The 16,664-nt window shown below is 39.6% G+C and overlaps 1 protein-coding gene across 19 annotated transcripts in view; it reads right to left on the bottom strand.

Moving 5' to 3' along the window:
• Positions 1-16,664, bottom strand: part of PARD3 (par-3 family cell polarity regulator) — a 442,797-nt gene that overhangs the window by 374,918 nt on the left and 51,215 nt on the right. The window contains exon 1 of one of the 19 annotated variants that reach the window (XM_072925343.1): positions 10,288-10,784. The exons of 17 other annotated variants lie outside the window; for them this stretch is intronic. In XM_072925343.1, the coding sequence (XP_072781444.1) occupies positions 10,288-10,443 (156 nt within the window). In that variant the 5' untranslated portion in view covers positions 10,444-10,784. Of the gene's footprint in view, positions 1-6,407; positions 8,422-10,287; positions 10,785-16,664 lie in introns of those variants that run through there. One more of the 19 variants, XM_072925345.1, reaches the window with a different exon arrangement.

Here is a 16,664-nt window from a genome sequence, read left to right as displayed (position 1 = left end):
ATAAAAGCCATTGGTGCAGGAGGAAAGCTGCCATCTTTGCCATCATGGAAGCATAACTCACACAACTGCAAGGGTTGACCATAAACTCTTCAGAAGGGACAAGCAAGGAAGAAGTCAGGTAGCCCTGTATATGTTAGAAACAGTTTTGGTTGCTTAGAGCTAAATGATGGTGATGCTAGAGCTGAGTGTTTATGGGGAAGAATCAGGAGAAGGCCAACAGGGTGGATATCCTGGTGGGAATCTGTCACAGACCACCTAACCAGAATCAAGCTGCAGAGGAAGTATTTTATAAGCAGCTGGCAGAAGACTCACAGTTGCCGGTCCTTGTTCTCATGGAAAACTTCAACTTACCAGATGTCTTCTGGAAATACAGCAGAGAAATAGTCCAGGAGCCACCTGCAGATTATCGAAGGTGACCTTCCTGACACAGCTGGTGAGGAAGTCACCTAGGAAAGGTGCCTGTTGGTCCTGTTATTTGTAAACAGAGAAGGACTGATGGCTGATGTGATGGTTGGAGGCAGTCTTGGGCACTGAGTTGACAAAATGATAGTTTTTGATTCCTGAAGTGTGAAAGAGGCAGAACTGCCACAGGCAGCAGAACTGTGACCTTGGACTGCCAGAGGGCAGACTTTGGCGTGTTTAGGAAGCTGGGTGACAAGTGTCCCTTGGTAAGCAGTACTGAAGGACAAAGGAGTCCAGGAAGGCTGGACATTCTTTAAGAAAGAAACTGTAAAGGCACAGGAGCAGGATAGCCCCTGTGAACATGCTGAAAGACAAGTCACTGGGGAGAAAGATGGACTTGTCTGAACAGAGAGCTTTGGCTGGAGCTCAGGGGGAAAGAAGAGCTTATGACCTTTGGAAGAAGAGACAGACCACGCAGGAGCACTACAAGGATGTCATGAGGTTATGCAGCAAGAAAATTTGAAGGACCAAAGCCAAACTGGCTCTGGAACTTAAATCATTGCCATGAAAGACAATAAAAATGTTTCTGTAAATACATTAACAACAAAGTGAAGGCTAAGGAGTAACTCCATTCCTTACTGTATGCAGAAGGAAGCACAATGACAAAGGATGAGGAAAAGGCCAATTAACTTAATGTCTTCTTTGCCACAATCTTATATTAAAGAGCCGTTCTACAGGTACCTAGTCCCTGAGCTGGAAGACAGGGATGAGGAGGAGAATGAAACCACCATAATCCAAAGGAAGCAACCTGCTACACCACTTGGACACACTCAAGTCTATGGAGCCAGATGGGATCCACCCAAGGGTACAGAGGGAGCTGGGGGAAGTGCTCACCGAGCCCTTTTCCATCATTCATTAGCACCCATGCCTAACCAGGGAGGTCATGGAAGATGCAGGAAACTACAAGCCTGTCAGCTTGACCTCAGAGCTACAAAGTGGGATCTTGAGTGCCACTATCCAGCACATCCAGGACAACCAGGGAATCAGGCCCAGCCAGCACTGGTTTAGAAAAAGCAGGTCCTGCTTGACCAACCTGATCTCATTCTATGACAAGGTGACCGCTTACTGGATGAGGGAAAGGATGTGGATGTGTCTGCCTAGACTTTACAAAAGCCATTGACACCATTTCCCACAGCATTCTCCTGGAGAAACTGGCTGTTCATGGCTTGGATAGGTGTGCTCTTTGCTGGGTAAAAGTCTGGCTGAGCAGCAAGGCCCTGACCCAGTGGTGGTAAATGGAGTTACATCCAGTCACCAGTGGTTCCCCCCAGGGATCAGTATTATCTCTATTATCTGTTTAACATTGTTATCACTGATCTGGATGAGGAGATTGAGGGCACCTTCAGTCAGTTTGCAGGGAACATGAAGCTGGGCAAGAGTGTTCATCTGCTGGAGGGCAGGAGGGATCAGTGAACTGAGGCCAGTGGTCTGAGGTTCAACGAGGCAAAGTGCAAGATGCTGCATTTGGGGCACTGCAACCCCTGCAACACCCCAGGCTGGGGGAAGAGTGTCTGGAGAGCTGCCTGGAAGAAAGGGACCTGGGGGTGCTGAATATGACCCAGCCTGTGCCCAAGAAGGCCAGTGACATCCTGGTTTGGATCAGCAATAGTGTGGCTAGCAGGACTAGGCCAGCAGGACCAGATTGTTCCCTGTACTCAGCACTGGTGAATCCTGAGTCTTGTTTCCAGTTCTGGGCCCCTCACCACAAGAAGGACACTGAGTGCTGGAGTGTGGCCAGAGAAAAGGAACAGAGCTGGTAACGGTCTGGAGCACAAGTCTTAGGAAGAGAACCTGAGAGAACTGGGCATGGTGTTTAGCCTGGAGAGAAGGAGGCTCAGGGCAGACCTCATCACTCACTGCAACCATCTGAAAGGCAGTCAGAGCAAAGGGGGGGTCTGTCTCTTACACCAATAACAAGCACTAGAACAGAAGGAAATGGCCTCAAGTTAGGCCAGAGGAGCTTTAGATTGGATCCTAGCAAAGATTTCTTTACAGAAAGGGTTATCAAGCATGAGAACAGGCTGCCCAGAGAAGTGATTGAGTCACCATCCCTGGAGGTATTTAAAAGAAGTGTGTATGTGGCACTTAGGGACACAGTTTTGTAGTGGCTTTGGCAGTGCTGGGGTAACAGTTGGACTGATGACCTTAGAAGCTTTTTTCCAACCTATTCTTTGATTCTATGATTCTAAATCTATAATGTACTATTTTTGCTATTTTTTTTTATTTTTCATTTCTTGACTACATCTAATTCATCTGAAAGGCAATTTTCCTAAGATTGACAAGGAAACTAAGATCTTGATTTTTCAGTTTTAAACTTAGACCTCATGAGACATCTCACTATTTCTGACCCTACTGAAAACTAGAGTAATAAAGCCTGTGGGAGAAAAGAGAAAATTAAAACAACATTGATTTTTCACAAAGGAAGTACCCTAGCAGAAAAGCTGTCAGTCACAGATGACAAGAAACCAGTTACAGCAGAAGCATGAAATGTGAGCATCACTCTCTCACTACTTTCTGTTTATTTTAAATAACAGATGAACAGTCATTAATATTTACTGTATTTCAAATTAGTCAGGTAACACAGTATTCAGCCTGAAGTCAGATTAGGCAGCAGCTGGTTAGATGGATGTCATCTGTCAGGGGCTGTTCTTCTAAAAGCCACTAATACTGTCAGTGAAAATTACAGTCTACAAATCAAAAGAACATTAAGTGTTTGAACTGAAACACATATGAAATCAGACAGTTCCCACTGGATTTTCCCCATGTGCTATTACCTCCATGATCAATTCACACTTCAAGTGAAAGAAATTGCTGAGAAAGCAAAACATTACTTGCTTTCTATCTGAGAAGTATACTTTGAGTCAAGGAGCATATTTTTAGATAATTAAAAATTATTTTCTTTCCTGTTCATCAAGAAATATTAAAGCTGCTGTAAAGCAAAATGCTCACTCACTCTTGTACAGGACAACAGAGAGCAAAACTCTGTTGCTATTACAAAAGTGACAACATCGTAGTTGGAGATGAGATAAAATCCTTTTCCATTAGGAAATTCTGTAACATTAAAACAGCTTCTTCTCAATACAACTTCTTATAGTATTAAAATGAAAAAAAGACCATTCACTCAGAACTTCAGTGATTGTTCAAAATACATGTCAAAATATTGCTTATACAGCACCAAAAACTCCCACAAGTTTTATACCATGCAATGATTTTCATTCCACAAAAACAGTTGCATAGCATGTAAAATGTACTTTTTAGTACTGAAGGATACTAAAACACTAATTTTTAGTTAGTTATCTAACTGTTTCTGCTAAAGTGCTGAGAATATGAGCATTTTAAAATGGAGCGTTATGATATGTATATCCAGAAATCATTCTTCCTTTTTTTTTTTTATTTGGCAGGCTTTTCCCCCCTTAACTGGAACAAAATGGCTAAACCTAGAAAGGTATTATTGCAGCTGACAATGTCTTTTGAAATGTATCATCCCTATTTTGAGGATATAGCCCTGCACCATAAGCAGCAAAAAAAGAAAATGCATGCATGCCACTTCCTTAATAATCAGGGAATGCCATCAAGAATTTTAAATTAATAATCAGTATGCAGCAGTACTGGCTGGGTGCCAGCAGGATGTTGAGTTTGTGCAGAAGGGTGGGCAGATCCCTAGTGGGCAGCACTTGGAAGGCAGGAGTGTACCCTCGTGGTGAAGGCAGCTCCTGCAGACCAGGCTGTGACAGCAGGAGGGTGGCTGGAATGTCCTGTCACAGTCACCAGCACAATGGAGCCTGGACCACAGGAACTGCAAGCAGATGCCAAGAAAGCTGGGCTGAATCAGTTTAAAGAGGAGGCTAACAGAGAAGATTGTTGCTGTCATCTGTGACCTAATGGGTGGGAAGAAAGAAAACAGAGCCGGGATCTTCTGAGAGGCAACCCAGAACTGGGAGGAGATGCAACAGTCACACTAATTGCAACACCAGGAAGTCAGATGATGGTTTGGAAACAATTTTTCACCTTGTCAGCAAACACTGAAACAGGTGCACAGCGAGGCTGTGCAATCCGCAGCCCTGGAGATGCTCACATCCGGACTGTGCAGGACCTGTTTGCAGCAAGGAGTTGGACTTGATGCTTCCAGAGGTCCCTTCCAGCCTCAACCACTACAGCTCTGTGACTCTGCTCTGTTTCTTACTCTCAGCGCCTACACTGCAACAGCATATCAAAAGCATTCAGTCGAGGCAGGCTGAGTATTTGCAGCTGGGAGAAGTTTGGTGAGTACACTCAGAACCCACCAGCTCAGCACACTGCATTTGGCCAAACTTCACCCAGTATTCTGTGGGACACCACCAGCTCTTTGTGGGCACAAGCAGAGTGCCCACAAAGCAAGAACAAGGACCTGCCTTCTTTTGCACCTCCTCTCTAGGCACAGGTAATATCATGCACTGGTGTGGAATGGCCAGTTGGCATTGTGCTCCCTTGGCTAGCAGGGCTGGACCCAGAATGCCTTTTACACCCAGCTTTGCTAAGGGAGACTCACTCTCTCCTGGAATATCCAGAGCTCTGCTGGCAGCACCAGACTGCTCCTTGCAGCAGAGGCCATTGTATTACCCCTTCTCCTCTGTCCCTTTTTTCTGTCAGAATAATCAGCACATTGACCCCATTTGTCACAACCAACAATTGCCAGTGCTGAAGCCAGGGAGAGATGGGAAGCACAGTCATGGCCAGGGAAGGTGGGAGGTCACACTCATCTGCAGCACCACCACAGGCTTAGATCAGCTAAAATATGCCACAAAGCCACACTGTCAGGAACCAAAAATCATGTCAGCTTTTACATGAGCTATAACAACAATTACTCACACAGAATTAAAAGTAACAGCTCAATTTAGATCAGATGAACCTCTAAATTGTCAAAATAAAGCCTAGTATTTTGCTTGCATTAAAGAAATCACCAACTAAATTTGAAAACCTCCAGGCAACATGGTGTTATTTTAACACTACAGCAAAGTATTTCTTGAGATGGTATGTAACACCATACTAACTTCCAGAACAAGGCACCAAGAGAAGGAATCCACAACTCTGGAAGAAAACAGCTCCTCTGTCAGTGCACTGGAAATCAGTAGCAAGGAGAGCACTAACCAACACCACCACAGCAAATGCCATCAAGGCACGATGATTTACACTGCTGTAGGGAGCACTCCAACACACACACATACCACAACCTCCATGAACAAGCCTCAGTAAGAAAAGGAAAACATGAATTCGAGACTCAACATGGCCAAACCTCTCACTATCATTCCACTCTGCTTCAATTTTACTCTGTTTAGCTGAAGGTGAGCCTACTTCACCAGCTACAACCCACCTCACCCTGCTGCGACCACAGCTTTAACAGTAACAGCTAACCACCATGGTTAACAGCTTGCCAGGCTCCACAGGGAATGAGTTTTGCTAGGCCAACTTTCTACTAACAACCCAGTTGCCAGAGGAACCTAGACACTCTTATCTCCCAGCGCTCTGTTACACATATCACATGCTTTTCCTCTTTACACGCTTGTCTGGTTTCATTTAAAAAAAAATAGGCTCAGATTTTTCACAACAAATCCTCAGGCTCACACTTAAAGCTGATTTCCCTCTCCCCAAAGAAGGCATTCAAGATTCCCCAGAGAATTCAAAACAAACTCTTGCAAAAGACAGGAAGAAAATCACTAGATGAAAAGCAATCACAGATCATGGCTTTCAAAAATAACATCTGAAGATTAAATGAGATTAATTTTTTTTTTTACTGTTTAGTTATCTTTAGTGATTACAAACCATTTGCTGGTAGCTGGTGCTATGGCTTTTTGCTCACCAGACCTGCCACACACCAATAGTCCTGGTCCTGGCACATCTCCTACATATTGATGTGAAAAACCATAACCTTTTTGGGCAACCCCCTTCCCTCACATCACCAACCTTACCAGTGCCATTCTTCCACTCATTATTTCTTCCTAATAAGACAGCAGCAAGTGTAACCCATAGGCCTTTGCCTGCTCTCAGATGCTCATAACAAGGGATCTGGAACGCTTCTATTAACTGAGTCATATTTAAACACAGGGACTGGAAGATTTTCTAACAACACCCTCTTTGTATGTATTGCCTTCTGTCTGAGATAGCGGGCAGTGAACCCCACATGGTTCAGGAATTATAGCGCTTAAAAGAAAAGGGAAAAAGAAGTTTGTTGTCTCAATTCTGTAGCATTCCATGGAAGAAAAATAGGAATATTAGTGAATAAACCACAAATCAGCAGTCTATGCAAGCCCTGTATAAGCATGGAACTTTGCAAGGCTCCAAAATGCTGTGTGCAACACATAAGTAGTTATGAGGAAAACAGTTTCAGATCTTAATTAATCCACTGAGGCTCCAGCCCATGTCCCAGTAATCAGTCAGCTGTCAATGACAAAGAGAAATAAGAATTGAAAGGCACTCACAAAACAGCTAAAAATAAAACTGAATCTATTTTTTATGGTCCCCTGCACATAAGGATTTTGCTCTCAAATTTTTACTTATTTATAGTTTATACTTCATGCAACTGACTTTGTTCTTCATTCAAAACACAACAAGAGACAACCACCTCTATTAAAACTATCAAATATTTCACACATTATGTTGCATAATACTTGTACACCTAAGAAGACCAGCCTACATATTTCTGGAATGTGATTTCTATCCAGATCAACCAATATGACAATATCAGCAGCCAGTGAATGTAATTACCATCAGATTTTTCTACCTCAGAACAGATAAGCCATGGGAAAACAACAGAATAATAAAGTGATCTGTACTAATAAATAATTTGATGAGAAGATTATCTTGAACGAAGTTCATTGCTACATCAGATAGGACATTTAATATTGTTGGGTTTGAACACTTCATGATTTTCCATTTCCAGTAAGTTAGCTAAGCTAACAAAAAACTCACAGAACAGCAAGAGATATGCAGCAATTTGCCTTAACATTTTCTTACATCACTGTAATTCAGAAAATGTAAAAAATGTTTTGTTAAAAATGTTCTCAGATTCTTATTACTATTTTACCAGTAATTTAATAGTTTTCATTAGCAGGGAGGTCAAAATGAAATTTTACCACAAAAAAGAAAAATAAGAAATTAAACTGCAAAAAAAAAGGAGGTCAGCGATACTAATGCCAAGAAGGCAGAAAAAGATTTTGCAACATACTGTGATTTTGAGAGACTTTGATTGATATCAATCTACCAAAACATTTAAAAAATAATTTTGGCTTGCCTGCCTGTATAAGCAGAAGCAGAGTATTGTTCCTCCAGGAAACCACCCAAGTAAAACCACATATATTGTGAGCAGTAATCTACTATTGTCTCCTAAAACAGCAAAGACCAAATCATAGTTTTAAATATTCTCAGATGTCAAACATCTATTATAAAAATGTTTTTTAAAAAAAATTAGAAAGAAACTAAATCAATAAAGAAAATCATTTTTAAGTAACATTTCTCCTGGTGCTGTAACTGAACTTCTGCTCAGTCAGTAACCCAGCCTGGAAGGAGTCTGTGTGACCACCAGTGCCACTGTGCTGAGCACAGCTAGGTCTGGCTGCTTGAAAACTGATCAGATTCTGGTAACTCCAAACCCATAATTTTTAAAGTTCAGCAGTAACAAATGCAGTTGTGCTTTGTGTTCAACATCATTTCCAATACACACAGAAGTGGCTGCCCTTGTGGGAAGAGGGGGAGGGCCGGGAGGAGGTAAGAATGGTTCTGTCTCGCTTAATTATAATGATCTGAAGATTGAAACAAAACCGAGCTCACAGGAAAAATTAACTTTTCTTACAGTTAACTGGAGCATTTAGAAGGGGAAAAAATATGTTGAATCAGAAAAACCCTTATGTAGATCTTTCCAACACACAAAAGTTATCAAAATGGATCTTGGTTAAGAGTGCTTCATTTCAGATGTATTACCCAATAACATATTGTAACCCCTAAGTAGTGAAAGTCTCTTAAAACTACTAAATTCTGCATCTATGAGTAACAGAGTTCAGACACACATCCCTATCAATAAGAATTTTTAGCAAAGCACTTTTTCTGGAAGTGACGCCATAAAGGATTTAGCTAAAGCAGATGATGCTTCTTTCTTTTCAATAAAAATAGAATGTAGAAGATCAAATAATTAAACCAACAAAAATACACATTCAGGACTTGTTCAAGTAACAGCCTGAATTCAGTAATTGAGTATATTTTTCATTAACCACTAGAGGTCACACAGTAACCATGGCAGACATCCAAAAGATGTGTGGACTCAAGAACCTTATGGTCTGTTAAAATCAAAATACAGGGGTACTCAATGATTTGCACCCACAAATGAAATTCTGAAATAATTGTGAGTTGCCTAGTTCCCCAAAAGATTCAATGAACTTGAATGCTAACAGATGTCATTTAGTATTTTACATTTTCATAAAACTGACTTCTAAACAACACATCAAATAATGGGTGGGGGTGCAGCAGGATTGTCAGAGCTTGCAGCACTTTTGAAGATTTTCCTCATTTCTTCAAATATTTCCTCATTTGAACTTTTGAAACTTCAATTTAAGAAAAACATCTTTAGCTTCCTATATTTAACACTAAAGAATCCTGATAAGCTGGAATAGTCTAATATTTTACTAGTGAATTTCTTGCTATATAAATAGACATTTTAATATTCCAAGAACAAGAGAAATAGCAATAAAACCAAATATGATCCCACACACATACCAAAGTTTACACTTTAATCTCATACCAAAGTTTGAGACACAATAACTTACATTCTCTTAAATCTGAATGGATATATGCCCTCAAAATTTAGATGCAGTTGGAATGGTCAGGATCTGAAAACTACTTGCTTGCAAGAAATTCACTTTAGTGCTATTGAAAATCTAGTCTATTTCAAAACATTTGAAGAAACACTATTTGCAAAGTGTTAACCATTTTAGGTTGTACACAGCTAATTAAAAATTCCCTATAAAGTTCATTTAAACTTTTCAAGAAGGTACACACAACTGCAGAGCAAGAGATGAATCAGAGTCAGTGATCCCGTACTCCTTCCATATCAGATTAAATTTTAGGGATGAGTATACAAAGATATTTCATGAACTGACTCACTTTCCATTTATGACAGTTCACACTGCATCTTCTCTTTGGAGAAATTTCATTAATTAGATCCCAGCAACAAAATAAAAAGAAATATGAAAGTGTATGTGTATGAAAGTCTTTTACTATGGCAGAGCAGCACTGCCAAGGCATTAAACTGCCCTCTAACCCAAGAACTGGTCTCACCAGAACAGGTGCTTCTGTTGACTTGCATTACCTGTTCTGGAATAAGTAAGGTATTTCACTCCCTAAAGCTCTCAGTCTGGTACATTTCAACATAAAAAAAAATAATAACAATGAAGAGCAGTGCAACAGCTGTAATCTGAATAATAATTTCAAAAGCTTCAGCATCCACCATGTTTCTCAGCACAACAAACACTACCAAAGCTCACAAGACACATATTGCACTATAGGAGCAATTCCTTGAGATGAAACAGAACTTATAAATCATGTCTTAAAAGCAGAAAAGATGCAGACTTTTCTCAGTATAAAATTAACTCCATAAACCTATCTGCTCTTAAGAAATATTACAGAAAAAAAAAATCCATCTTTACTTGCACACAAGCTTGTATGTATAACATATCCACAGAAACACAGACTGCAAGTCAGCAGAGATTGCTTTCCGCTTCATACTAACACAGCAAGACTTACAAATCCACAAAAATTTAGAAGGCAAGAAATGTTTTTGAGGAATATCCAAATACAAACCTGCTTTTTCTGTGCCTGCCTTTTCTGAGCACCCAATGTAGCAGACTTAAAGCTAAGAGACTTGGACTGTCTCCTAACTTTCACTGAATCTCTCCGGCGATCATATGAAAAAGACGACGACTTCTTTGTAATTTTCCTCTTAGGTGTGTCTGCCATTTCATCCAAAGTATGGTTACCTTCAAGTAAACAGCATCCCAAGAAAGTAAAAACTCAGTATCATCAAGTTCCCACCAAGCTTGTATTAAACAGTCCTCAATCCTACAGTAAATCTAGCACCCTGCAAGGAATGGAGCCCACAGAAGAACAGTTTCAGTTCTTCCAACAGGTTGTAAAAATGAAAGAAGCCGACGGTCCTGCAATCTGGATGTCACTGAGGAGCAGGCAGAACTCCTTCCTGCTGTTTAAACTCAGACAGGCTTCAGCAGTGATGCTAATCTGAAAATGTAGTGACTATCCTGCTGAGCACGCTAAAGGTGAACGGGAGGTAGTTCCCTGCACACCAACAGGGTGTGGAAGTACACCAACAGGGTGTGGGGATGAAGCAGAAGACTTCGGGTTCAAAGCATCTTCTTAACTCCTTCCTCTCTGAGCTACTGCTGGGAAGTCAACTGAAAAGTCAGGCTGGTGAAAGTTCCCCAAAAAAAGACAGCATTATTTTCCTCTCTTTGGATCCAAGGACCTTTCTGAAGAAACCTTCAGCATGAAGTAACTTGTCCATTAAATGCATTAGGGGCCCTATTTTAATCTAATTTAAATACTCCCTTATTCTCTCCTTGTCAGTAAGACTATTCACATCACAAACCTAGGAGATACTTCAACTTCTAAGTCAACTGAAAAATAAAGTAGCTGACTCTGAAGCTTACTGTCCTTCCTTGGAAATAACCATGGAGTTACAGCAGTCTCTTAAGACCTGTTGGTATCAATGGATAAGAGGGCAATGAAGTCTCATCCTAGTGACAGTGTGGGAATCATATCAGCTGAGATTGCAACTTTTGTACCAGGACTGTGTTTAGGTAGGAATGTTTCTCTTGCATAAGGTATTAGTCAAGGAACTCTACAAGGGTGTAGAGCTCCAAGAGTTATTGCTACTGATTTCCATTAAACAAAACACATCCAAAGGGCCAAGCTCTACAAATCATTTAATCCATGTTGAAAGACAAGGAGGAAAACTAGCTTTTGACAAACTTGAGCATTGACCAGGGTATTTTCCAGAAACTTTTCCTTATTTTATTCATTATGCTACTTTGCGTACAAAACAAATATGAATAATTTATAGTTGCAGGATTATCCATTATTATAATTAAGCTCTAATATGGGTCAGTCCTCTGGTGTATGAGTATCACTACCTCTATTAGGAAATATCTGTGAAGTTGGAACAGCGTTTCTTTTAAGACTTGCTGATATCATGGAATAAGAGAGTATGAATCCCCATAACCAACCCTTCCTGCAACTTCTTCCTTTGTTGTAGGATGAATAATATACCTCTAGGACACAGTGATATTGCTAAAATTAACCAAAAGCTATCAGAATATTAAGCATTTATTAGCCATAATGGCCTAATTCTACAGTCACTGCACATTTTTGTGGAGATTTATACTGTGAAGGATTATAAAGCACAGCTTTATATTATCTACAACTATACCTAACCAGTGAATCTGTAATTATTACAAGATATAGGAAAAATCCATTATTAAATATTTTTAGTACAAAGTCTCTCTTAATTGTGATGTGTTTACAATACTGTAGTAGTCCTTATCTATTGCCACATACTGACCTTCAGTGTTGCTAATATTTGACACTGAGACCACCACCATTTCAACACAGTCTGTGGTTTTCAAAGTTTAGATTGAAGAAACTTTCTGTCACAAACTGAAATCCTACTTAAATTACCAGTTTCCATTATTTACAAGCATCACCTTTTTGAAGAGTTAAAATAAGCAGAGAATTCAGTATTATGTGCTTGCAAATGACATCTCAATAAAAAACATATCCTCCAAAACTTTGTGAAGTATCTATGACATTTGATAACCATCACAGGTATTTTGATGAAAATTAAGGTCAAGGAAAGCTGGAAAACCTTTTGCAGACAGCTACTATTATGACAGTTTCATTGCATTAAAAAAAAACAAAGAACCACTTCTCAACACCACCTCTGATTCTACAGCCGTCTAAGGTTTGCTTCTTACGTCTTTTCAAGGCTGAGATCCTGGTCCATTTAGACATTGCTGGTGGAGGACGCTAATCTGTACCTGGAGTCAGTGTTGGCATTTGCTCTGTGCTCTTTGCAATTTCTACAAAACCGTATTTGGTTGCTTGGTTTGGTGCTGGAAGAAGCAGAGGGCTCACCACCAGCACACAGAGCACAGAGATCCAACCACCCCTTGCTGCACCACTGAGACCACTCCAGCAGCTCCACGGCCACCACTGAAAAGCAAGGTGTCAGCCCAGTCATGTTCCCATTCTTCCTCTTCTTCCTTCATACATACCTCAACCATTCCCAGCCACAAAATCCTCTCACTTTCCTCCTCAGCTTGAGAAGTCCTTTGGTAAACTTACAATATTCATGAAATAGCAGAGAAATACTCAGTTAGTTTTGCAAGGAAGAGTCTTCTGTCCCTTGAGTGAACAAATCTTCCAGAGCCCCCATGAGCTAAGCAGTAGGACCAGGATGAAAATACTGGGGAGAGGCAGAGACAGGGCAAACTGCTGGAAGCCTTCTGAGATCTGGTTATGTACCTTGCATGTAAGCCACTGTGTCCAGAGGTCTACTGCAAAATCAGAAACATTGTCCCAAACGTAAGAGCTAGCTCAGAACTCATTAGTTTGTGTATTCAGTTAAAGCAGTCTCTCTCCAAAAGCACATCACCTTTGCCAAAATATTACATCCAGCATGTTCTTGTCTCCTCCCTGGATGCTTCTGCAGTTTTTCATGACCAGCATTCACCATCCATGTGTGGTTTCACACACAATAATGAAATATGTCACTCCAGTATTCAAATCTCCCTTCTCTTCTTTCAGAACAATTGCAAATATATTGAACAATACATGCTCTATTTTCCATCTTCTAACCAGTTACACATCTATAAAACCCTTCCTCTTATTCCATGCCAAGTCTGTGTGGTTTTTTGACTGTACTAACCCAGTCACTGTTGCTCAGGTTTGTCTTTCTGCTGAGAATACAGGCATAATACTGGGAGGTATTACTTTCTTGACAGTACTGTCACAATCTTCCCCAGTATATCATATTCATGCATGGGCTTACTCAGAAAACAATTCCTCAGAGAACAGTTTTTACCAAAATATTCAATTTTCAGATGTCAGATTTACCTGCAGCTCTTCAGATCTCCATGGAAACTGATTTATGGATTTACAAATATCAGTCCTCTCCTATGTGGGAGTTCTTAGTGCATCAATACCACTGTTTCAGCATTACAGGAAAGGAATTGCAATATTTCAATTTATCTCAAAATACACAGCAAATCATGAATGGAAATGCTGTCACCACATAGCTAGAAAAAACTAAGTGATGATGAGATTAGCAATTTGAAGAACAGTGCTGAAAGAGGTGAAAAACTAAGAACTACAGTTAGGAGACAACATTTAGTTACATCTAGTATCTCTGAGGGACTGAAAAATGCATGTTCCAATATCCATGTATTATGACATTTGTTTCCTCACTTCCATGGACATATGATTATTTGTCTCATCCACAAACACTGTGAAATTAAAACTTAGTTCCCTATTAGAAACACTGCAAGCATTTAAATTCCATTCTTTGACTGAAGATAGTATTTATATTTTGAGTATGTTATTTTCAAATATGTTTTCATTAAATAGCAGCTGGGAATAAAGGCTGTGTGAATACTTTGTTTTCTTCTTTAGATTCATCAGAAAGACAGACCAAAAAATCATCATGTGGCCATCCCAGCATTGAATCAATAGTGTTAATGCAAAAACAACTGGTTTAAATGGACACATTCTGTTTTTACAGATTTTTCAGAATTTCATTAATACAAAATGTCAATCTCTAAAAGCGTAATTAAAATAAAAATCACTGCCAAACAATAGATGACATCAAGAGCCCATTGTTCAAAAACTGAAATTTTTTTAACAGAAAATAATCATGGGGTTGTTATATGATGGGTTTCTTTCCCAGTATCAATACTTTCCCAAGCTTGGTGGCTCAAGCAGTTATTTTAAGCTGTTACAAGAAAGGAATGCCTTATGCTCAAAATGTGTTTTGCCAAGTCACTTGTGAGTAACAACAAATTGTTTCAAGGTCATCTGTTTTCCTGGGATACTGGGAATGAATATACAGAACAAGAAGAGAGAAGCTGCACAGTGTGGCAGAAGATAATCATAGCAATAGTTGGAAATTAATTTGATAGAAAGGTTTTGAGGGGAAAAAGGGTATACCAATCATAATATGGTAAATACTGTGAATCATATTTCTGAGTAATTGGTTTTGGGCATTTTAAGGTTTTGCTGCCAGATTTGCTGCATGGGCCCTGGAAAAGATGCCTCTTCATTCACTCCAGGATCTTAAATCTTTTAATGGCAGAAACAAGAAGCACAAAAAGTTGTTATTCTCTACTTATGCTTTTAGGGTTAAATTCTTAACTTGAAGGATCAAAGAGAAATCACATGTAAATTCCACTGCAAGTTTGCTTAAATGAGGCAGAGACACCCAAACTTTAGAATAAACAACACTACTTTGAATATTCTGATTATGTAATGATAGAAATCTAAAGATACGACAACTTTATCTGCACAGGTTTCATTGACTTCAAAAGCTTTTTTAGACTTTTGAGTGAATGAACAGGCACAGGGTTACCAGAATCTCATTCTTTCTAACAGCACCCTGCTGTTACTGGCCTACCCTGAATTTACTACAAAAATGGGGTCTTGCATAACTGGCCCAAAAAATAAGAGTGAGACAGCAAGAATCAATAGCAGCAGGACCCTGTAATCACAGCCCTTCAGTCCCTAGCTAGCCTTTGACCTTAACATTATAATGCATTTGCTCAAAATAGCCTTATTTCTGTGTAGCCTTCCAGTTAACATTTGGTACAAACAAAATACAGTCATCCTTTCCAAACCACATTTTGTGTATCACATGCCTCTCTAACTCAACAGAGCTTTCCAAGAGGAAGTAAACAAAACAACAGTATTATTTAGAATTGACCATCTGTTTTAACACAAAACCCAAAAGTTCATTTCCTTTCCACTACACTGGGAGAAAGTGCTAATATGCCTTCACATTATGTGAAGAAGCTGCTCAATGACTTTTTCCCACTAGAAGTGTTCACACTTCAAGAAAGCAGACACTAACTTCATAATAATATTCATAGAATCTCTGTAGGTCTCTTAAAAGCAGATAAAAATGAAGCACAATTGATTTCACTGAATTTCAGCTGCAGTTTGCTTACTTAACACAGTTAACTCTTGCTCATGAATGTTTACAAATTCCACTTCAGGACAAATCCATGAAATTAATCTCCATCCCATTCTCACCAGAAGTGTTCCGCTCAAAGCAGCAACTTCTGTGTCTCTCTGGGAGGTTCAAAGTTTGTCTAAGCAGCACTAAGTACCAACATCACCTTGAACTTCCAGTGACCTGGCCCAGATAGAGCACCACACACACAAACACTGTGGGAAGCTCGAGACTTCACTGCAGACAAGACCAAACCATATTCCTCTGGTTTTTATTGCTGCACTCAGTGGGCAGAAGCATGAATTATGCAGGGTGAAGAGCCGACTGAATATTTGAAAATGTTAAGTCAAGCAAAGAATGCCCATGTCTGCCTTAGTTTAGAGAAATAAAGCTAGGCTGTAAATCTAAGTATATACCAAATTACTGTGGTTATTTTTAAGAACCAGTGTTGAATTTATCAGTGATAATGGAATTCATAAAATGCCAAGGCCTTTAGGATTTACATGTTGTTAATCCCAAACTAATTTGGCAAAAAATAAGTATATTGGAGCAAATAAACTTAGGAATAATTGACATTAGGTTCATACCTACATTGATTCAAAGTAGCCCTATTTGCTCAGCTGATCACCACAACCAGTGGCTGTTAATGGCAGATCCTTGTTCTCTCGGGAAGAAAAAACTCTGATTTTTCACCACTAGAGCTACACCAAACATAAACATCTTGCTCTTTAAAGCTTTCCACTGAGCAACAGTCTGAGAATTTCTATTCATAAAAAAATAACATATAATTGCAAACAAAACTTTTTTCAAGTTGTTTAAAATATAAATTACTGTTTCACTGAGAATTCAAATTGGAGCAAGTTATAGTCATACACATACTTTGGGTTCGTTGGTTGCTTTTCTTTTTAAATGAGATTACACCACAGTTTTCTCAATATTTTTT

Source organism: Taeniopygia guttata, chromosome 2, assembly GCF_048771995.1.
Source record: "Taeniopygia guttata chromosome 2, bTaeGut7.mat, whole genome shotgun sequence".
NCBI classification, from domain to species: Eukaryota; Metazoa; Chordata; class Aves; order Passeriformes; family Estrildidae; genus Taeniopygia; species Taeniopygia guttata.
Note: the sequence above shows the minus strand (reverse complement) of the source record. Positions and strands in the feature narration are given on the sequence as shown.